The following is a 22,776-nucleotide window of genomic DNA, read 5'->3' on the forward strand; positions in this document are numbered from 1 at the left end:
CATCATCCACATGGCATTTAGTAATCTTGGTGAATAAAATAAAATAAAAATGAAAAACACTTTTACTTAAAGAAAAAAAAGTAAAAATAAAGATTTTATTTTTTAGCTATTGTTATGAAATTATTATTTAATGTACAGAACATATAAACAAAAACAACAACAAAAGTTGTTGAAGACGCAGTTTTAGTTTTGTTTGCCTATTTTACGCACCACTGAAACCAGCCTCTGACTCAAGGCTTTGGTTAAGAAATGTGTTTTTCTTGCCTTGAATAGCCTTTAAAGGATGTTTGCTGCAATATAAACTTGCCTCAAACTTTTCTTAAAGAGAGAAAAATCAGTTGTTTAATTGCGTACAGAGTATAATCTGCATCTCTGTGTCTGTTATGGATGTTGAATTTCGCCAGCAAACTTTCCTTTAATGGTTCACTTAAACATTTTTAACAAAACTCTAATATTTGCATTTGTTAAGATATGGGATTAGGCTATTTTGTTAATTGCACCATAGAGTCCCCATTTTGCTCACAACGTGCTCTGCAAAGCGCCCTTTATCCATTCAATAGCCCGGGGGTATGCGCCCTGGGGGAGCTTATACGCTCGCTGTTCCCAAATGCTCAATTTATTTATTCTTAATTTTGTGCCGATCAATTCATTGAAGCAAAAAGGACTTCGGTGTCTTTTAAAAAAGAAGAAAAGGGGAATTGTGGACGTAACCTTGACAGAGCCGCGTAGAGGGCTCCCCTGACGCTGGAGAGCCGCTTGAGTCAACAGGCGCCCATCTAGCAGACTCGCCCTTGTCTTTATTCGGGCTAATTTTTTATTTACGGCCTTTCTTTGACATGTCTCTTATCTATCAGATTAAAAGAACAGCTTGTAACAAATCAGTCTGCACGATTTACAACAGCATTAAAAGGGGACAAAGGGAGCAGGCAGTCAGTACCTGAGAGTCTGGTAGACGGCGCGGCGCTGCAGCTGATTCGATGGTTTGAAAAATACGCACGAAACAAAATACTTGAATCCTGAAAAAGAGCCTTTGTACGTTTCTTTAGAAATCAAGCAATTCTGCATGACAAAGGACAATTAATAAGCCGTCTTTTCACGACCAGCAGCTGGTTTCCCCGTCAAGGAAAGTTGGAAAAAATTCAGACTGAATGCGCGCAAAAGCCCTTTGCGCGCAGACAGCAACCCAAGGTGACCCATTTGGCACAGTTAAAATAACCAAGCCGAGGTAAAAGCGGGGGAACTGTCAAAAACATTTAAGCTGAAATATCTTGAAATTGCAAATCCCTTTATGTGGAGGGACGCTGCCGATGTGGGTTAGTGGTACAAAGGAGGTGGTTAAGTTGGAGAGGCTTTGGAAACGGACACGTGGCTTCTCAATGAGGGCTCTTTTTTGGACCCGCGTGGCTTGCTCTGGCACTGCACATTCAAACTGGTTTAAACTTCTTTTGCTTCGAATAAAAAGTAGCAAAACTTAACAAGTCGATAAATAAAGTTTAACAAAACATTTAATAAACATAGAAAAGGAGCATTTTAAACAGTTTGCTTGCCAGTTTCTGAAAAACAAAAGTGTGCTTCAACTTCGACTGGAATAATAAAAAAAATTGTTTTCTTAAAAGGGTAAAGATTTTATTTTAAGTTTGTTTTTAAAGAAATCATTTATTGATGACATATACATTTATTTTGTAGTTTGTTGCGCAAAGAATGTTTCTAATTTCGCGCAAAGCTGTTATCTGCCATCAGATCTCGCAGATCGAATACGTTTTTTTTAAAGTAAAAAATGTAGAAGAGGATGCAAGTGGCTTAAAAATGAATTAATGAATTAATTTAGTACTGACATCAAGAATGCAGCCAGATAATCCGAACAGGCAGGCTTGTGCTTCATCTTCATGTAACCAACTCGACCTTAAGAAATGGATTAAAAACAGTTTCTATTCTATAAAATGTTTTTGTTCGACAAAAACGGAGCAGGATCCTGTCTCAGAAAAGCTGCTGTTGCCGACAAAAGTGCTGAAGTGGCTGCAGGAACAGGAAACAGCTCGCCGCTTGCCTTGAACTGCGGCTGTTTTTCTGCAGCAACATTTGAACCCACTCAGCTGTATATAATCTGTTTAACAGCTAATCAGTACTTTAAGATGAAGGACCGGCACGCAGCTCCGCTTTCCCTCGGTCCCCCCGGCTCTAATTGAATATTCAAGACGCGCACCGCGCACCCTGTTTGCCTTTTTCAGGGTGCTGAGAATGCGCCCTTTTTAATTCTCGGCCCATACACAAGCGGTGTCAAAGGTCCAGAAATAATGAACTGCGCAGACATGGAAGAGACGTTTGGAAGAGTTGCCTCTGTGTGGTGTGAAGGAAGATCCTCTGGGATATATGCAGATATTTGATTGTTTAGTGGATTTGATTAATTCCAGCAGACTCACAAGTTAGTGATCCACCCGCCCCCCCGAGAATGAAAATCAAAAGGGCCTAGAAGTTTAATTATTTTGTGAAGTAAGAAAATCGATGGCAAAAGTTTAGTTTAGCCTTGAAATATCTGAGTCAAGTTTTTAATATCCTGACTTGCAGGTTTTAAATGTGACTGATATGTTTGCAGTTTAATTTCACTGTAGTGGTATAATGAAGGATTGCATTGTTTAAAGTAGAAAAAAAAATAGAGGGCACAAGTTGTGTGATTTCATCCGAGAGCGCACCGACAACCCCATGCGCACACACACACACGTTTACCACAAACCGATCCAGGCTTGTAACATGAGAGGTGGAGTCCCCGCCGGCACATATAATCAGGACACCTGCCACTTATGTGTCGTGGTGTTTGGGTGACAGTTTTCAGACCCGTAAAATGCACAAGAACAAGATTGTCCGCTGTTAGTTTCAAATCTGCCTGTTTTCTCCTCCACTTGGCAGGTACTCTGCGGCACAGGAGCGGCACCTGGCGGCAAACGCTGAGTTCGTTTGGACCAGCCCTAAATAAAGGTGGAGGCCAGAAGTTTTACATATTTTAGACATTTTTGTTTTTCTCGAAGGCGTTTCTGCTTTAATGTTTTTAGAGATTTCCGATTTTTAAATAATAATCTGAAATCAAGATTCTCAGCTCATCTTCTCTTAAACAGGAAGGTCATTTAAGACCGGCAGGGCATCAGAACTACAAGATACAGAACTGGAGTTGATTAATAGATCTGTGATTCAGTTGTAGTCCCCCCCCCCCCCACATCATACATAAAATCAAATTAATGGTTGGAGTTTTGTTAAAATTAGATTTTTTTTTCTAATAATGAGACTGTGGTTAAATAGTGATTTTGAAAAATAATACAACATCAAACAAATCAATTTCCAGATGTGTCGTATCAACTGAAGAAATTTATTTTAAAGCCTTATATCTTTAATAGCAGCGCCAATAATGAAAATAATTTCAGAAAGCACTGCATTTACATGAGATGTCACATAAAAATATTAAAATATATATCCGTTCAATAAATGTATTGTCACAACACTTTAATGTTTTTTTATTCTGACGATTTGTAACAAAATCAGTAATAATATGTACATTACTGCAGGTGCTATCATCAAAAGACTTTCACCTCAAAATCTTATAACACTGATACGTGTTTATGTAAATTCATACAACATATTGAATTCTTGTCAGTCTCAACAAGCAAACAGGAGTTATAAAAACCAACAGGAAACATTAGATGCTCAGTTTAAAGATACACTCAATCATCCTGCTCATCCAAACTGTGGTAACAAACCCCCCCCCCAAAAAAACAATGTCAGCTCAACAGCATTCAAAGTATGTTCAACATAAAAAAAGGTATCCTGTGCATTTACAAGTGATCTGCTAAACAATCAGAAGAGAGAAACAAATCTGGAGATGGCAAAATCTGACTTTGACTCAAAGCACCTTCAAGCTCCAAAGTGAATACAGTCAGCTCACACAGAGGCAGCCTACAAATTTACTGTCTGACAAACAGCTCTTTAACTTCACTTTTATTCACTTTTCATTTGTCATATTACAACATATATTCCAAAACAACAACAAAAAAAACTACTGAAGTAACTCTGACACAATCAAGATACGCATTACTTATACTCCTCCGGCTGGTAAATACTGTTATTAAAATTTCTGATACATAGAAATCTGAAAATAAAATCATTTAAATATCAGTTGAACAAAATCACATTGACGTCAATGTGCGCCACAGATCCAGTCTCACTAAGTGTTCATATAAAAAAAAATAATAATTAATGTAGTAAGAGTCAGTTGATTGAAAGAAAATTTTAAATTTAAATTCAGGGATAAAAAGTTTGTTTCATAAAAACAGTTTTAATTGATATTTTCCTTTAGGACTTCAGTTGTCCTTCTTCAGTAGATAATTCTTGAGAGATATGTCATTTCCTGTTTAACACACTGATTTTGTGTGGTGGCATTTGCTTCAACTATAAAATATTACATCAGATTTTTTTTTTATGCCTCTAAAATAATCCTGCTCCATCCCTGGAGCTCCCAGAGGAGGCAAAACTATTGGATCATTTTTGGATTTTAATGGATTAAGACTAACCTGAACTCAACAAGTTACAGAATATAAACTGTGCTTGCACGTTTCAGTGTCAGAAACCTTTCACTAACAGGAACATTTCCTCTACATGCAAAAGATGATCTCAGAGCTGAATTACGTACATGCCACAGGCCTAAATCTGGATCATCTGGCTCCATCTAGTGTTTGTGTTGTGATCAACAAAAATGCTCATGCCCTGCAAATATTGTAGAGGTGAATATGTCTTCTTGAGATCATTGCTTTGTGTGAGTTTGTTTGCAAATGGGTTTTGGGGGGAAAAAAGTTAGTGAGTTTAACTACCATATGCTGCAGAGCTAATTTCTGAAAAAAGAGCAATATGTGATTGACTTCAGTTTGTTCTGAATTAAATGCATGGAATTTGTGCACATCTTAGGATAGAACCTGCTTCCCACTTTTTTTTTCTTTTTTTTACATATGTCATTATCACTCAGTGAAAGGTCATCTTGCCATCAAGTTAACATATTACAGTAGCCTAAATTTTATCAGCAGTCATGGCACATGCTCTCTTGGATCTGATTTATTATCTAGTAGACAGGTTGAGTCTAAAATGTTTGAACTAACCTCAAAGCTGCACACTCTACGCACATTTCAAACTCTTCAAACATAACTTTATGATCTACACGGGCACCCTGACTGGTCTGCAGTTATACAGCCCTCTACTGAACTTAATGTTTGGACACTTTGGACAGATTCTGACCGCTGCAGACCGGTAAACCTCCAGAGGAGCTGCAGTATTCTGACCCAATCTTCTGTTTAAACTTGCATATTTTTGCCAATTTTTCCTACTTCTAACTCGACCTTGATAACACAATGTTCACTTGCTACCTCATATATTCAGCGCTCTATCAAGTGAGATGATGAATAAATTTGATGTCATTTATTTTGTCAGTGGTCATAGTGTCACACTTGGTACTTTTATGCTGTAATTTAATTTGAAACTCTATCTGGGAATAAAAATATCATTTGATAAAAAAATATGATTACACGTATAAAAAAATACCAGTGAGGACTAAGAGAATGAATAAAAATATTGATCCTAGTCTCACATATCAGAAAAATCTGAGTTATGGCTTCCTCTTTTTGATTTTGGGATCACTTTAGCTTCATCCCATAGACTATTATCATAATCTTTTCTTTTTTCCAAAGATACTTCATGTACTGCACCTATAGTACATAAACTGTACTGTTTATGTACAGTTTATGTACATAAACCCACTCGCAGTCATTCGATCTGCCTGGGACTCCTGCTGTCAAATATCATGGACCTCCTCTGAGGCTGGTAGAAGCAGCTGGTTGATGTTTCTAGTCTCTGTCCGCTTTTCGGAATCGTCATTTTATTCTGCAGAGCGAGTCCCTCTTGTGTCCTGAAGTTCTCAGTCATCTCTTTGGAAAAGACATTGAGCGCCGACGTGTCATTTAGACTCTTGATGGATGATAGCAGCTTGCCATCGTCCCCTGATGTTGGATAGTCCATGAACGGGAAAGGGGGGCTGAGAAGGATGAGGCTCTGAGGTCTCTGCCGGTTTCTAAAGGATGGCCTTTGTAGCAGTGCTCCTCTGTTGGGTCTAGGACCGTCTACAAACACTTCCAGACTCGGGGCATGTCTCCTAGTTATGACTGGCAGCTCTGGGGTGGCATTCTTCCCAGCTTCAGCTGACTTCTGAACATTTGCATGCTTTTGGTGTTTATGGGGTGGTTCTTTGTTCTCCAGTTCCTCCTTTAGGTCCGACATCATCATAGGCGGGATGGCAGTGCTTGTGTCTGTGCTTGTCTTTGAGAATCCCTTTTCTTGCTCCTTCACAGTGCCAGAATCACTTTCTTGCTTTGTTTGAGGTATCTGGCTGTACTGCACCTGTGGAGGGACAACGGGCACAGCTTTGACCTGACATGTTTTTATCATGAAGGCTGTCCGCACCGATGACACACTGACTGGGGCAGAGTTTCGGCGGAGAGGTGCCTGTCTGTCATTTAGAAACAGATCCAACTCAGAATGTCCTTTATTCACAGTTCCAGAAGTGGCCAGCAAGCCTTTTGGACCAGAAAAAAACTCAGACGACTTGCGATTTTGCTGATTTGAAATGTCTCTTATGCATCGATGGCTAAGGTCTAAGTTAAGGGAGCAGGGTCTTTGTCTGAAAGAGCCATGCTCCTCTTTTTTCTCTGGCACTGTTGTCTCACATGACATTTGCCTGATGAATCTCTGAGATGATGCTGTATTCTTTGGTTTTGTTGTGCTGCTCTTTGCTGTTGGAGGTTGGGTTGCATTATTGTTATTCAAACTCGTTCGTCTAGGCACCAATGGCAGATTGGTCCATTTAATTTCTGGATTAGCTCCAACATTCTGAGGAACGTTTTCAGGAGATGAAGCTTCTGGGTTTGGAGTTTCTCCCTTAGAACTGAAGGGGGAAAGTTGGTTAAACAGCTCCTCAACATCAGGTGAGTGCAGAGGACTAGTAACCCACTGCTTGGTGGAGCTAAGATCCTCCCAGGACTCCACCAAGTCCAGCTCCTCCAGGTTCATTCCAAATACATCTTCATCATCAAAGTTCGCCAGCTCTGGCATGTTTCGTCTCTCCTCTAAACACACCGAGAGTCTCTGACAGGGTTCCACCTCAGGATTCACACTTTTCTTTACTTCATCCTGTGATAGTTTTGTGTCCTCTTGTTTCTCAGATTGTCTGTCTGCACTGTCTGAGAAGCTTGCGACCTGTGGGGTGTCCTCTATTGTTAAAGGATTTCTAACACAGCCTACCCTGGTTTCCCTCCTAGGAACCTGGCACTGGCTGGTGTAAGCTGGTGCACTTTTATGTAAAGGTTTCAGTTTCTCTTTTGCGTCTAATGTGCTTGAAATTTGAACGTCAAAGTTTTTGTGAACACAAAACAACAGGTCTGATTCCGAGGGCTGTTTTCTTTTTGAGTCGGGTCTATTTGCAGTTACACGCTCACCCAAAGAGGCGTTCGACGAAGTCTCCTTACAAAGCAAAGATAAAGATGGAGAGCTGCGGCTTCGCTTTGACTTGACGTCCATTGTTAACTTGGTGCTTGTTGAAGCAAAAGCTGGCTTAAAAGTCGTATGCAGCAGGTTGATTTCAGGCTCAGTTATCATCAGCTCTTGATGGAGGTCAGACCAAAGCATTTTCCCAGCAGCAGGTCCAACAGCCTGAGAGATAAAACCAGACACGAATTAATCACACAAAGTAACTGAATATTTATTTTTTGACTTTATTTTGAACAAGGGTTTGGATTTTAACATGTTTAAAATGTAAAAGTCCAAATGAAATTTAGTTTTGTTATGAAATAATAACAAGGTGCAATATTATTCATACCAGGAGCAGACTGAGAAGAAACGTCTTTTAACTTGACAAACATGTTTCTTTGGGAACAATTATTACCTTAAATTGTGCAATAGATAAAGAATCATAATTGCATTGATTAATTAGAAACAGTTGTTTATATCAACCCAGAAGGTGAAAAAGCAGAAACTCTCTGCAGCTGGTTTGAGGAAAATCACCGCTAAAAAATTGACCTAGGGCTGTGCAGAGGGAAGGGAAACTCAGGAAACGGCTACAACTCCATATGTAGATGTCTTGAAGCTCCACTGTCAGCAGTGCACAGTATTATTAAAAACATTTAAGACATTTCAGTAACTTTAACTCTAAATCTCCCAGGAGTGTGTCTAAATCTCATCATTCTAAGGAAAATAACAAGAACTGACATGACAGAAAATGATTTACCAGTTGTGTATCTTTAGGGAGATTGTGAATGTCTTCCCCAGGAGATGGCGCTGTATCTTTGTCTTCACTTTTTTGTGCATTAGGTAGCTCTTCCAGTTTAGAAACAATCTTTTCTCCTTCATTTTTTTGCAATGTTTGTTTGTCTTTATCTGAAAGAAATGTAAATTTTCCTTCATGTCAAATAAAACACTTAGCTGAAGTGAAGCCATCTTAAAAAGCTGCAAAAGAGACTTCCTTACCCAATGGCGACACTCTGAAGGTCAGAACCTCGGTGTGCTTCTTCTCTGTTCCTTCCTGCCTTTTTGGCTCCAGCAGAGGGAACGTGTTGCTCTTTTTAAAGTGGCTGCTCTGCTCTGTAGGCTCCCTGCAAGGCTTCAAAGTGGCTGCTTTCTCTTTGTTGAGCCCCCTGCAAGGCGTGCTGTTGGAGCTGATGACAGCAGACACACGTAAGGGCACGGACACAGCAAAAGGCTCAGATATGTTGACGGCTCTGCGTTGGTGCCTCGGCGAAGACTCCAGTGGAAAGAAGCTGCCTGGGAACGAGGGCCGGGAGGAGCCAGAGTACAGCATCCTCCTGTTTTTCGGAGAACTCGGTTTGTAGTTGCTGAGGTCATCCCCTTTGAACACCTTGAGTTGTTCTGGCATTGTTTTCTGAAAAGCGGAAGCTCCCTGTGAGTCTTTTTGGTTCAGGCCAGAGCTCCAGCTGGCCTTTGCACCACCTTTCTTTGCTTTCATCTCCCAGTTTTGGTTATGTTCGTTGAGATCGTAGAGTGAGTCAGATCCCAGTGTTCTGGATTTCACATCAGGAATAAAAATACTATTGGATCCATCAGCTGAGGTATTGCTTCTTGCACCGTCATCATCTGTGCAATAGAAAACATAATGTCAACCAAAGATTTGTATAGTAAAATACTTGCATAATTGTTTTTTTTAAAGCCAGTTATTACGTTTTTGTTTATACCCACAGTGCTTTAGAACGTTGCATCTGCAAGCATCAATGTATTTATGTTTTATGTACTGCACCAACACAAAGTAGCCCATAATTGTGAAGCTGTAGTGAAGGTAAAAGTTATATGACTTTTATTTATTAGTTTTTTTACAAATAAATTCTGAAAGGTGTGGACCAACTTTTAGTTCTCCCGAGTAAATACTTTGTAGAACCACATTTCCCTGTAATTACAGCAGGACTTTTGGGCTATGCCTCTAGCAGCTTAGTCAAACTAAGGACTCCACATTTTGCACATTTGTTTTTACAAAACAGCTCAAATCAATCGATTAGATGTGAGTATCTGTGAACATTCATTTTCGTGCCGTGTCATAATTTGCATTTTGCATATAGGTCTAAATAGTTTTTATTCTAACATCAAATCATATGTTGATGTGATACAAGTTACCTTTATTTAATTTGTATTAAACTAAGTAAAGTTAAATTAATAAAATGTACTTAAGGATATCTGAGTAAAGGAGGTCTGAATAAAAATACATGCCAAACTTTTCAGATTTCACTGTTTTCCTTTGATTCTTTTACTTCAGAGTTGTACACTACTTTGTACATGTCTGTTATATGACATTCCCAGAAATACATTTGTGTTTGTGGCATGACAAAATGTGAAAAGTTTTTTGTATTAGAAGGCACAGCTATGATATATAGTATTTAAGACTGGGTTCACCTGGAGATGAGGAGCACAAGGACTCCATGCTTCTGGAAGGACGCAGAGCTGCCTTTTCTGTAAAAAGAAAAATCAAATACATGAAAAGTTACCACTTATTTTATAAGTAATAATTTAAGACAATATGGACATGAAAATCCTGTTGTGCCCAATATATTTAACTTAATGTTTTGGTGTCATAAGTACTTAATTTATTTTAGTATCTTGTTTTTGACACCTCTATAAAAAATGCTCTTTCTCTCAGGACAGGTAATAAAGGTTTATAGGCATCTATAAACTGAGTCATGCTGTTTGTGGCATTATCATATTTTCTTTACATTTGTGATGCTAGAAATTTTGAAATGTGAATTTCATTAATCCCTGAAGTTGTAACCTGTATCTGAGATGACATAAAGCATAACTTAAACATTTTCCAGATGTATGTTCAAAAACTAGAGTAAACTGAAAAGCTAAAAGCAATATAAGCTAACAGCAGCACATTTTGTATTTTTAAAAGCTTCCAGCAAGATTAGCAAAGAAGATTGTATTATACCGTGTGTGTTTATATTGAATTTTGAAGTCTGTGTCACTGAGAAACCTTTTCACACTGGTGATGGACTTCAGGGGAATTTTTGTAACGTCATACTTGGAAGTTTCATCTTTTTAAATAAAATGACACACAATATTACATCCTCAAGTCAAACAGGACAAATTGATATGAATGTTTTGGGTTTATTCAGAGTCCCAGGCCTGTTTCTAAATGATTTTAACATGGTTACACTTCAAAATTTTAGTTTTTATGGAACTAGTCTTTGTTTACCACTAACCCTAAACATGTTCTATCTAAAGCATACAAAACACTGTTGCCCTTTTTCTTATTTATTTATTTAATCGTATTGTCTGCATTCTCTTGTTATTTTCTGAGAATGCAGTAAAGTTTAAAGTCTGCCAGTGTATTTGTAGTTAGAACATTACTTTTGTATGTTTATAGTACACAAATGGAGCAAAGCCTGACCTGATGCTCCCTGTGCTCTGATGAACACACTGCCATTGCGGCTGAGTTTTCCCTTTGACTCCACAGATCTTCCCAGGTTAAAGATAGACTTCCACTTTTTAGATTTTCCAGAGAACCTTCTCCTAATCAAAACAAACACAAAAAAAGAAGTGATATCAAATATATTTTCTGTTATTTTATCCTGTGAGACATCAATCTTTAACTTGAAAAGCTGAATTTAGATCTTACTTGTCTGATATTTCTATGACCGTGTGATAGAGCGATGCAGTGCTGGTATCAGGTAGGCTGTTCTCTCGCTGACGTTCTTTGTGCACTGGGTGGTTTGGACTTAAGGAGCGGGCCTGGGCTTCTTCCAGACTCATCAGTTTCATCGGCCCACTCCCACCACTGATCGGGAGAGTGGCATATTTCTCTGCACACATCAAACTCGGTCCTGCAAAGTATAATCTATTAGTATCAGTAAAAATCTCTTACTATTTTAGTGTTGAAAGAACTGTTTATGGATATACCTTCTTTGGGTTTTGTTTGATCAGAATCACCACTGAAGATCTGCTCTGTGTTGTTTAAGATAAACTCGATCACTGACTGCTGTATTCGCACTTCCTGGAAGGCCATGTCTCCATTACCAGATGAAGTCTCAATGTCCTTGGATCTAAAAAACACAAGATGTAGGATTTTAAGGATAAACTGCTGATTACAAGCGTCTCTCAAAAGCAGGGCATTTACAAATGCATTTGCAGAGGCAAAGTAGAAGAAGAGGAATGACAGTCATGCAAATAAGTATTTGCTTTCTTTCCTCCGGTTTGCCTTTTTTTAAATCTTCAAATGTTTTAGATCATCAACAGGAATTAAAAGCAAACAAAGATGGCCTGTCTAAATACAAAGGGCAGTAACCAAAATGAAACAACCTAAAAAAATATGGCCCAACGTAACAGAAATGCTACTGGTGCCACCATTCGTGCTTAAAACTACTATCATGCTTTTTTAATTGCTCCCTGTGGAAGAACTGTGGCTCACTCTAATTTGCAAAATTATTTTTGATTCAGCCATTTTCCTTGGTCTGGTAGTAAAACATTGAATATTACAAAAATTATGTCACCTCATCCAGACCCTGAAATAGCAAAGCAGACCATCAAACTACCAGCACCATGTTTGACTGCTGGGATGACGTCTATTTTGTTGAAAGGGTGAACACTACCATTGATGACATTTGTGCCCAGTCCCTTTCTAATTGTTGGATTATTAACATTCACCCTAAATGGGGCCACTTAAGCTATAAAGCTTAAGTTCTATTATTTTCTCCATTTGTGAATAATGTCTCACAATGCAGTGTGATGAAGTTTCAAAGCTTTAAAAGTTGCTTTGAAACTTATTCCAGACTGAAAGAGGTCAGCGATTTAACATTTTCATCATAAACCTGCAAAGATGAGTTATTTATGACTATTCATAAATCACAAGTGCAGATGTCGAAATGCCGCACAGCTGTAAGGTTTTAAAAATAAAGTTGGTAATGTAGGACATCCGAAAGTATTGTGTGGGATGATAGAAGCACTACATGTCAAATCTATTAAAAGCCTAATCATAAGATTTTTTTGGAAAAAATAATGGTGGACACATTCAGAATCGGGATGCTAAATATCTAAAGTTTAGTTCATATTTTCCACCAGACTCATTAACTTAGCTTAACTCTGTCTGACGTTAAAATTTGTTTGATGATAAAAATCATTGAATGTAACAAAAAAATTAAAACAGAAGAGACTTGTGAGGGGGCAAATATTATGCAGCGCTGTCTGCCTAAAATATTTCCAGTACTTGCGTGGGTTTAAACTCACCTTAACAGATTTGGAGCCCAAACCAAAGCCAGATTACGCGTGTGCATATTTGTCTGGGCGCTTAAGGTAGCAAGTCGGGCCAAGTGCTTGGAAAGGTATTCCAGAGTCCTGAGAACAGTTGATTAATAGTTGCTTCATCATATTTTTCACAGCTTTAAAGTCAGTAAAAGCAAGCTGGACTGATATTTCAGGAACTGAGAGCGAAAGATGTGGGGTTTACCTGAAGTGAGGGGACGGAAGTTCTTTGATAACTGTCTGAATATGTGAAAGTCTGTCTTGATCTCCTTGAAATGACACAGCCTCCTGTGTGAGAAACAAAGATAATCACAATGGCTGTCATGTCATGTCTGATATATTTTTAAGTTTCTCTCCAAAGCTTTTGCAAATAAATTTGAAACTTACCAACATTCATGACACAAACAAGTTCAAATTATGTCCACATATATGGGATATAAATCGGTTATAATTCAGTTCAAGTCAACCAAATTCATTCCATTACAACCATATTACATGGTTATATTAAGATCTAGTTTGATTCAAATCATATTATTTTGAATTTCGATTTGAAATTCAAAATAATAGCTAACTCAGCTACAATGTTAGCGGTTAAGGATGACTGCTAACATTGTTTTGGGGAGGCCCAGCTGGTTGCATGGGGTCACTGCAGCAATCCCTCTCTGAGGAACCATCCAGCTACAGACTCATTCAAGTTCATACTCATTAAATATTAAAATAGAAGTGCTGCAATGCATGTAATTAAACCAACAACACTGAACTTTTTTTTTAAAGTTTTATTGAAGTCATTATAGTACATTGAAAAAAAATCTTCAAACAAAAACCATCCAAGTGCAATTTTTTTCAAAGGATATAAAATGATATTTGAAGATGTTCACACAAAAGCATCTGCTCATGTCTGAATATGTTTGAGAAGTTGTCATGATTTATCAAATGGACGAAACAAGTCTGACTTTCAACATCTTTGTTTCAGGCCAAATTCGGACATCGTTTACGGGCTAAAAAAAAGGTAAACGTTTTCATTTTGACTAAATAAGGACACCTAGGTGACCTGAAATGTCCATTAAAATACCACCATGAATGTCCAGTCTGAGTGGGTAAGATATTTGTGATCAGCCAGATTTCTGTTAGTACCCCAGGAGAGTGAAACGCTTTTCAAAGCATACCAGAGAGCTGGAGTTAAAGGCACAGCCAGCCAGAGATGTAAGAAAGCCAAGGTATGCAAATAACCCCGTCAAAGTACACACACTGCTCCACAGAAAGCAGTTCTTACACTTGGGTATTTTTGTCCCATTTTCTCCTACTGAAGTCTCTTTCATATTTGCATTCATCTAGAGAAGCAGCCAAAAACTTTTCTTTACTACCAAGTGTAGAAGTTATACAACCTACACTTTATCTTAGCTGGTTATCAGTTCGACTTTGGGTATATTTTAGGATCTGGTCACATTTTATTCAATGTTTATTAAATCCTTCAACAAGTAAACATACAGTGAAACCGATGTTGACAATATCGGTACTGTAAAGTATACAACATTAAGTAGTTATACAGAGAAGGATCTGAGTTTTAACATTCTCCCCCCTGAGCCCCCCACCCTACCCCCCACCCCTCCCATACTCCCCCCATCCCAGCCAACAAAAGGAGCTAAAGCAAAAGAAAATATACTAAAATAAAATTAAAATAAAGTAAACAAAAAGTTCAAACACACAGTGTCTTTTATTCTGGACCAATAGTGTTTGAGCCTTATCTCTCTGGTTTTAAGAATTTTATTGTTTTGATATGTATTTAATGGAACTGAATGGGAAGATTGTGATAGTGAAACCCTTCTAAATACAAAAGCAAAGACACTGACTAAACAGCTTGCAAAAATCTTAAATGACAGTACAGAGATGGATTAAGTGCCCAAAAAGTTGTAATCAAGAAAGAGTAACTCTACTTCAACATATTTTTACTCAAGTAAACACAGGTCGGTGAAATGGTTACTTAAGTACTGAGTAACATAACATTTGATTTAATATCTCAGATTCTCAGTAGGGGTGAATTTATGGAATTTGACTGGATCATTCTAATACATAGATATGTTTTGATGTAAACCATTCCACTGTAGCTTTAAAGGTCCCAGCCTCTTGCAGGTTTTCTCCCATGTTTTCTCTGTGCTAAGCTCCATCAGTCTTTCCATGAACTCTGATCAGAATCCCAGCAAAGTCAAAACCGTGTTTCATGATGGGAACAATATGTTCAGGGTGATGTGTGAGGCTACGTATAAAACAAAAACAAGAAGTATATTTCATGAAGGCCAATACTTAAATTTTATTTTCCCAAAGGCCAGATTTGGGTTGTTCTGCTTACAGTCTTTTCCTCCATTATGGAAGTCAGATGACATAAATTATTGTTTTTATTTTAGCTAGCAATAATACTTGTAAAAAATCATTACCTGATGTACATGAACATCTGTCTCTTTAAAAAATGCAATGCAAGATGAACATTAGCGTAATCCACAGCCATACCGGCTCATTCATACAGGATTTTTACATTCTGCAGATGAAACTAAACGTACTCACAGTGAATTTGCTGTAGAGCTCGTATGTGAGCAGAGGATTGGGCAGCTCCCTGAAGTAGAGCTTACATAAGGAACCCACACAGTGGATGTCCTGGAGGTATACTTCCTTGGTAAGGTCAGGGCACGCCTCGGAGCAGAATTCCTGCCTGCACAAAAACATCCACACACACCGAGTTAGCTGAATGACTGGACTGTTTGGCACCCCAGCTCACTTCTGTTGCCCTCTGAGGCTCTAAGATGCATCCGTCTAGTCGATGTTGTTGGAAAAGGCGTAAACACTAAATTAGAGAATCTCATTTATTTCAAGGATGCCGTTCAAAGATTTGTTCATATTTTATCTGACTTTTGTTATTTTATGACTAACAATGCTGCAAAAAATTCATTTGCCCTCTCATATATTGGATTTCATTTATGAATGACTTAATGGCTTCTGGTCATTAAACAACTTTATCATTAGAAAACTACGTATAAACTGATGATGATTTTATTTGTTGCGGTAAATGTAATAACTAGTTGTTCCACCATTGGCAGCAACAATTGTCATCAAGCATTTATGTTAACTAGCATCATATCTTTTACATCCATGTGGAGGAATTTTGACTCACTATTTTTACAGGTTGTAATTTGGCCACATTGGATGATCTCTAGCATAAACAGCCTGTTTAAAATGAAGTTGTTTGGATTTAAATATGGACTTAGTCTTTATCTCTTCAAAACCTCTACTTGTTAAAGTTGCTGCTGTGCTTTGGGAAACTTTCCTGCTGCATAATCGAAGCTACTTGGCCAGACTCTTCTTGGGGATTACTTCTATGCTTGATTTCATGGACTACAGTAAGCTGTCGAGGTCTTGAAGCAGCAAAGTGGCCCCAGACCATCACACTACCACCACCATCTGTGACTGTCAGCAACGGAAATGCTTTGGTGATTTTGCACCAGTTATAAAAGGATGTACATCTGTAAAAAACGTCCAAAGAATATTTTTTTCTCAAAAGTCTTGGGGATTATAAAGATACACCAACTCGGATTTGGGAGGCAAATCCGAGTTGGTGCTTGATATGCTTTACTTCCAATCTTGTTCTTATTGTTTAATCATGAACACTGAAGATTTGATGAGATCTTATAGTAATTTTGGTAGGATAATCAGTGCTGGAAAAGTTTCCAACTATTTCATGTTTTTTCTATTTGAGGGTTACAGTTCGCATTGTGAGTTGATAAAGTCCCATATCCTTAGAAATGGTAGCCTTGCTGCGTGCCGTGGTGGCGTAGGGTGTAGCACGACCCATGTTTGGAGGCCTTGAGTCCTCGACGCGGCCGTCGCGGGTTTGACTCCCGGACCCGGTGACATTTGCCGCATGTCTTCCCCTTTCCTGTCAGCCTACTTTCAAGAATAAGGGACACTAGAGCCCACAAAAAGACTCCCTGGTTTTACAAAAAAAGAAATGGTAACCTTTTCAATAATTTTAAGTGTCAGTGAGTTTGTTTCTCATATTTTCTTGAATTTCTAGATATTAGGGTCTGAATAAGGCATTCATTGTTGCTTTTTGTGCTTATTTTGCTCCCTCCATGTTGTCAGATAGGTGCTCTTTAAAGCATGTCTTTAGTCTACAGGTATGGCAGTACTCAGGCCTGGGACTGGCAAGTAAAATTTCATCTAGCATCCAAATAAAAAAGGGCCAGCAAATTCACAATTCAATAGGGATTTGGGGGATTACTCTTTTTTATTGGACTGAGCTGCTTTGGTTATCCTTTTTTGCACAGCAAATGAAATCATCATTTGAAAACTGCATTTTCTATTTACACAGTGTATCTTTGAAAAATGTATGTGCAGAAAACGTAAGAAAAAAATCTGAAGGTAGGTAAATATTTTTTCACACATCTTTTTCTTGTCATGAGTACCTGAGACGCTGGATGTTTGAGGTGACACCTGAGAGTCTGTAGATCCCGTCCACAATCCCATACTGCTCAATAAACTCTGCACACTTCTGGAGAACCTGAGGAACTTTAGGAAGGAAATCGCATGTTATTGAAGAGATTGGATTTCATTTAGTATGTCTCAATTTCTTTCCACTACACAGACAGTAGGAACAAAGCAGTAAAAATAAACAGCTCTGATAGTCACATTTTAACTGTAACAATGCACAGAGGAGTAAATCCATGCGATGTGGTTTGTTTTAATACACGCCTGCTTTTTTGCTCCTCAGGGTCGATGACTGTAGGTGGACGTAGGCAGGAAGTTAAAAATGGTTTGTTTGTTTCAGAGGAAAGTTGACACACCCAGTCCTTGTGGCTGGTATTACTTACGACATTTCCTCTAATAGAAATAGGCTTTTGTAATGTTACCATTGACCTACACACTGCTTTCCTAACAACAGTCCACCATCCCAGTAAACAGCTCGGCACAAGCCTGGCTGTGGTTTTTAAAGTGTCTGTGAAATCACATGTCTGATTTTTCTGACCACAGCTTCACTTTAACTAATAATGATAAGCAACTACAGCTCATTTTTATTCACCGGGGTTTTTGCAAGGTTTGCTGTGACGCAGAAACAGATCAGTGAGCTTTGTCTTCAAGTATTGGGTAATGATGCATGTGATTTGACAGTTTTAAACAGATTAATCATCTTTTTCCTAGGTTATTGAAGGTTTTTAAGCAATAAATTAGAGAGTTTTGATTTAAAGTCTTGTATTTTTGTGATGCAGTGTGACATGTAATCAGAAATCTAAGTTTTTGTCCTTCAATAGTGCTACATACATGACTTCTACTTATTTTTTTAATAAAAAAATAAATTATCCTCATTTGTTTTTCTTAAGTTTAGCACAAAATAGAAATCTATCCTGTGTTAAGTCTATTTAACACTTAATCTATTTTGGCTAGTAAGAGTTTCAGATTCATGCACAGCTAATTCCATGGGTACATTATTCATATTTTGAATTCTTTCTCTCTCAGTGCCTGATTTTCTGGTATTAACTTGAAATATTTTGGAAACAAAGATGCAGAACCCTTCCTCTGCAGAAACGAACGCCCGAATATTTCTGGCAAGAGTTAATTTCTCACAGCTCACCGCAGAAAGCAACAGATATTTAAATTCTCGTCTTTCTGACCTAAGTAATTGGATTTCTAATTGCCTGCCTGTGGTCAGAATCTGAAAGACAAGCGACTCCCGGGTTGTCATTTAGCTCCTCTCTGTTTAGACACTGGGCGAACTTTTCTCATGGACTGGCAACAAATATAGTTGGAGTTTGGATGTATTTCTGAAGACACGGCAGTACATGTAATAATTTGTGGAGAGCTTTTAAACTTGAAAAAAAAAAAACAGTCTATGGGATCAGTTCAGACATTTCTTTTTTCACTGATTTTTATAGCTTTCTCTTTGATTGTAACTTTTTAAATCCCTTAAGAGCTGTGCAGTTTTTAAAAAACATTTCACAACAACAGTACTATTGTGTTAACTTAAGTGAAATTTCAGCACACAGAACAAACACAAACATAAGTTTAATAGACACTTTTATGTAATTAAATAAAAATCATTTTGCACATTTTCTATTTTGATTGAAAAAAACGGTGCCCTTTTTTATTTGTATTTACTTGTTTTGTTTGAGTTGCAAATTTTATAATCACAAAATAATAAAATGTAATTCGTAGTAGTACTAATAATAATAGTATTAATTATCATTTATATATATAAGCACTTTTTAAGGCATTCAAGTCCCTTGAATACACTACAACAGAAAGCAATACTAAAGTAATAAAATCAAACTAGTAAATGGAGCTGTAACAGAGGTTTTATGCAGCCAAATAGGTTTTCCATAGTGATTTAAAAATACTTAAACTATTATAACTAACTGCAGTGGAAATGAAAATAACAACCTATTTAATTTGTCTATAAATTAAATAGGTTGTTCTTGTTCTTGCAGAGTAGCAGAGTAAATGGCTCAATCATCTGCAGCAGCAAAACATTCTGTTATATGCAGCACGGTGGACGTTAGATACAGCTGGTTTCATTTGTACATCTACATCACAGGTGTCAAACTCCAGTCCTCGAGGGCCGCTGTCCTGCAGTTTTTAGATGTGCCACAGGTACAAAAACGCTGGAATGAAATGGCTTAATTACCTCCTCTTTGTGTAGATCAGTTCTCCAGAGCCTTAATGACCTAATTGTTATATTCAGGTGGTGCAGCAGAGGCACATCTAAAAGTTGCAGGACAGCGGCCATTGAGGACTGGAGTTTGAGACCCTGGCTAGACAGCCTGTCTGCGCTTTGCCTCTTGGAGAGATGACCATATCAAAAAATACACAGATGATGTCAGCCTGCCTGAACAGACGGAAAAGAGCTGCAGAACAGCATTGTGTAAGGGCTAACCATTTGGATCACAGGATTTTTTTAAAGAATAGATTTATTTATGCTCCTTTTATTTATGTTTAAATAATATTTAAAAACTTATTACAAGTTGTGTTTTTGTTTTGCTAAAGGCTAAACAGCAGATTACAAGATTTATTTTAAGGTTAAGTAATACATTTGGACTCTGGGTCAATTCAGACCTTTACCAACTCAGAACCCTGAATCATATGCAAGTGTTGTCATATTGTCCCATTAATGACGATTTGGTACAAATATACAAAAATACACAAATATACATAATCATTTCATTGAAGGTCACTTTTGTTGTTAAGCAAGTATTTTGGCGAAATGCAGAGATCGACGATAAACAAAATGCTCAAATTTCATGGTTCATTTTAATCAAATTTACTCCTTTATTGAAGATTAGAAACTAACATAGTGTTAGTTTCTAATCTCATTGATCGTGGTTTGACCCATGTCTGGGTCAGATGACTCTTAAAAAAATATGGCGCATTATGAGCTCTGATCAAACCGAAATACACTGCAGGACAAACACAACCTCAAGTTTCTGTTTACTCTGCTCTTATGACTACTGCAGAATAAGACATTGCTTTCATTTTTCATCTTAAAGTTAAAAAGAAATAAAAACAGGAAGCAACAAAGAAAAGGAGAAACAAAAAACAAAAGAAAGAAAAAAGCAGAGAAAGAAAGAAAAGGGGTTATTTGCCTCATAGGTTTTCCACAGCCCACAAACAGCAAGGACAATATGTCTGCTGCTGCCATGACACAAAACTCTGACCCACACCTCCTCCCTCACTTCCTGCTCTGAATGCTCCACCTCACACCGATCCCATCTAACAGGTCTAAATTTATCTTTAAAGCGTCTGATTGTGTGATTTCTGTTCACTTAACTTTCCATATGTAGGGAAACTTTCAACAAAGGTTGTGAGAAGTCAGAAATAAAATCTATATTTATATATATATATATATATATATATATATATATATATATATTAAAAAAATTCTCTTAAATTTAACACAGTGGTGTGTTATTTCCTTTAGTTTTGTCCTTTTACTTTCCCACCATACAAAACTAACAGTAATATCTAGTCTAAGTATGACATGAAACTTGTCATAGGAGCTGTACACAACAGGAAATTTACACAAAAAGACTCTAAGAGCCCCACCCTGCGTTCATTAAATGCAGCCAATGGGTGAATGAATGTTCATAATAAATCGAAAACATATGTATTTTGATAAAAAAAAACATCTGTAGTCTTTTAAACAAAAACTGTTTCTTACATAAAAACTACATATCTTTTGTCTTTCTTCACAAATGGCATGTTTGCAAAAAAGATTAAAACAGCCAAAGTACTTTAAAAGGTAAAAAAAAAAACTTATTTTTTTCTGTGTCTGCGTAAAAAAACCAGCGAAGGACATATTGTCTAGCTAGGAAGTGCTAATTGCCCAACAGTGTTAGATTTCAAAGCAAGCGTTACCATCTTGTCCTGAGCCCTGGAGATGTTCTGTCAGGTCACAGCCGAACACATTCTCACTTCCTTTCTTTTTGGTCTTCTGCTTGTTTCCTTTATTCTTCATGTGGGCTCCAGTTAGTAGTCCAGAAGATTGAAACAGAACATTCCCTGAAACCACCAGAATTGATCCATAAGAGCCCCAAAACAGAATTGAGATGGTAGGTCAAAAGGCAGCCGCACAAGAATCCCAGCACACAGCTCCCAAACGCCTGCATCCGCTCGCACCCTGACAGACCACACAGTTGGTGCTGACGTCACTTTTCAAACTTCAACTCTTTTTACATGGCTAGTTCCTCAGGAGATGAGCCGAGAAAAGACGTGGCGGGACTGTTCCTCATGGTACTCGGCTGAATTATGTGAGCTGATTTGCAGAAACAGCATTAGAATCGTTTGGTTTCCTGTTGTTTTTTCACCCCCAGTCTCTCTCTCCCTTCCTCTCCCTCTCTCTGCTCTTTTATCTCCTCCTCTTTTCCTTCATTCCAGTCTGTTCTTCTCACTGGTTCCTTCTGCAGCTGAGACACCCATCCATTAGGAACATGGTTATAGTTGTTTTATGAGAAAGACTTTCTGCATTTTCTGAATTGAGGGATAGCCTCGTGGCAGTGATGTGGCAGGGATTTTTCAAGCGTCCAGACTATGTAAGAGGGAGGGAGACCAGGTTATGGGAGGAGGAGAACAGCTGACATGTGTTTCTCTCCCAGTTTAGGAGTTACTGACCCCTCTTATATTTTTTTTCTCCCCTCCGTTATGTCCTCAAAGTTGGAGTTGATGGGAAAGCTTCTCCCTGCCTTTCCTGAATGCTCCCAATGTATACACAGTTTCCTGTGCAAAGAGCCCAGGCTCAAAAACAAAAACAGACGGGCTCTGAAGGAAGAGGAAAGTGGGAGGTGACTCAAGTGAGGGCCTGAAGGGCACAGATGGGAAACGAGCCGGGGGGGGGAGTGTTGGTGGACCAAGATGGACAACACGTGGTTCTCGTTACTAACTGCCTTGCATTTTATTGCTTTCCTTTTAAATTAGACTGCAGCTCCAATGGAAACACAGAATTAATCAGTGCAACGTGTTGACTTTAAATGCAGAGAGTTCGTTAATCATGGATTCCTCCACAGCTGCCCTCCATGTCTCCACCGGATCTATTTCAGTTACATCCCTGCTCTGGAATGCCAAGCCTGGTAAATATCATGTAATAGTGCAGGATATACCATACGACCGGAGCCCTCTGACTCTCACCACATGGGAAAATAAAACTCTAAGGCAATAAATTTAATTTTATGACTTTGTGACCAAGGATAGATGAACTGCCTGTGACTGCACACCTCGCCCTACTGGAACTGTATAAGAAGATGCAGGAATTAAACATAAAATTGATGGAATGTCAAAAATTCATTTACAGTTTGTTGGAGCTGATTCACCTTGGAGAAGAGGTGAAGCATCTCTACGAATCCAGAATTGTTAAAACTTATTTTAAGACACAGTAATTCCACATTCTGTAAATTAGACTCACCAGTTCCTCGCTCTACCAATCAA

General features: G+C 38.1%; 1 protein-coding gene across 1 annotated transcript; it reads right to left on the reverse strand.

The window, feature by feature from the left end:
- Positions 1-3,471: 3,471 nt before the first annotated feature.
- Positions 3,472-21,846, reverse strand: arhgap31 (Rho GTPase activating protein 31). The gene is made up of 12 exons (XM_014470207.2): positions 21,214-21,846; positions 17,274-17,376; positions 15,379-15,523; positions 13,025-13,107; positions 12,805-12,912; positions 11,482-11,624; positions 11,201-11,405; positions 10,973-11,094; positions 9,979-10,035; positions 8,548-9,171; positions 8,309-8,457; positions 3,472-7,734 (listed from the first exon to the last, which is right to left on the reverse strand). The coding sequence occupies exons 1-12, from the start codon at positions 21,311-21,313 to the stop codon at positions 5,797-5,799; spliced, it is 3,777 nt and encodes a 1,258-aa protein (XP_014325693.1). The 5' UTR covers positions 21,314-21,846; the 3' UTR covers positions 3,472-5,796.
- Positions 21,847-22,776: the final 930 nt, after the last annotated feature.

Source organism: Xiphophorus maculatus, chromosome 11 (assembly GCF_002775205.1).
Source record: "Xiphophorus maculatus strain JP 163 A chromosome 11, X_maculatus-5.0-male, whole genome shotgun sequence".
Lineage (NCBI taxonomy): Eukaryota > Metazoa > Chordata > Actinopteri > Cyprinodontiformes > Poeciliidae > Xiphophorus > Xiphophorus maculatus.

Excerpts from the sequence above, each read along its gene's own strand:
- arhgap31 (XM_014470207.2), bottom strand. The coding sequence starts at position 21,313 with ATGAAGAATAAAGGAAACAAGCAGAAGACCAAAAAGAAAGGAAGTGAG. Across the intron at positions 9,172-9,978 it reads CTTGTGCTCCTCATCTCCAG|ATGATGACGGTGCAAGAAGC; the intron begins GTGAACCCAGTC and ends TCTATTGCACAG. Across the intron at positions 7,735-8,308 it reads TCCCTAAAGATACACAACTG|GCTGTTGGACCTGCTGCTGG; the intron begins GTAAATCATTTT and ends TTTATCTCTCAG.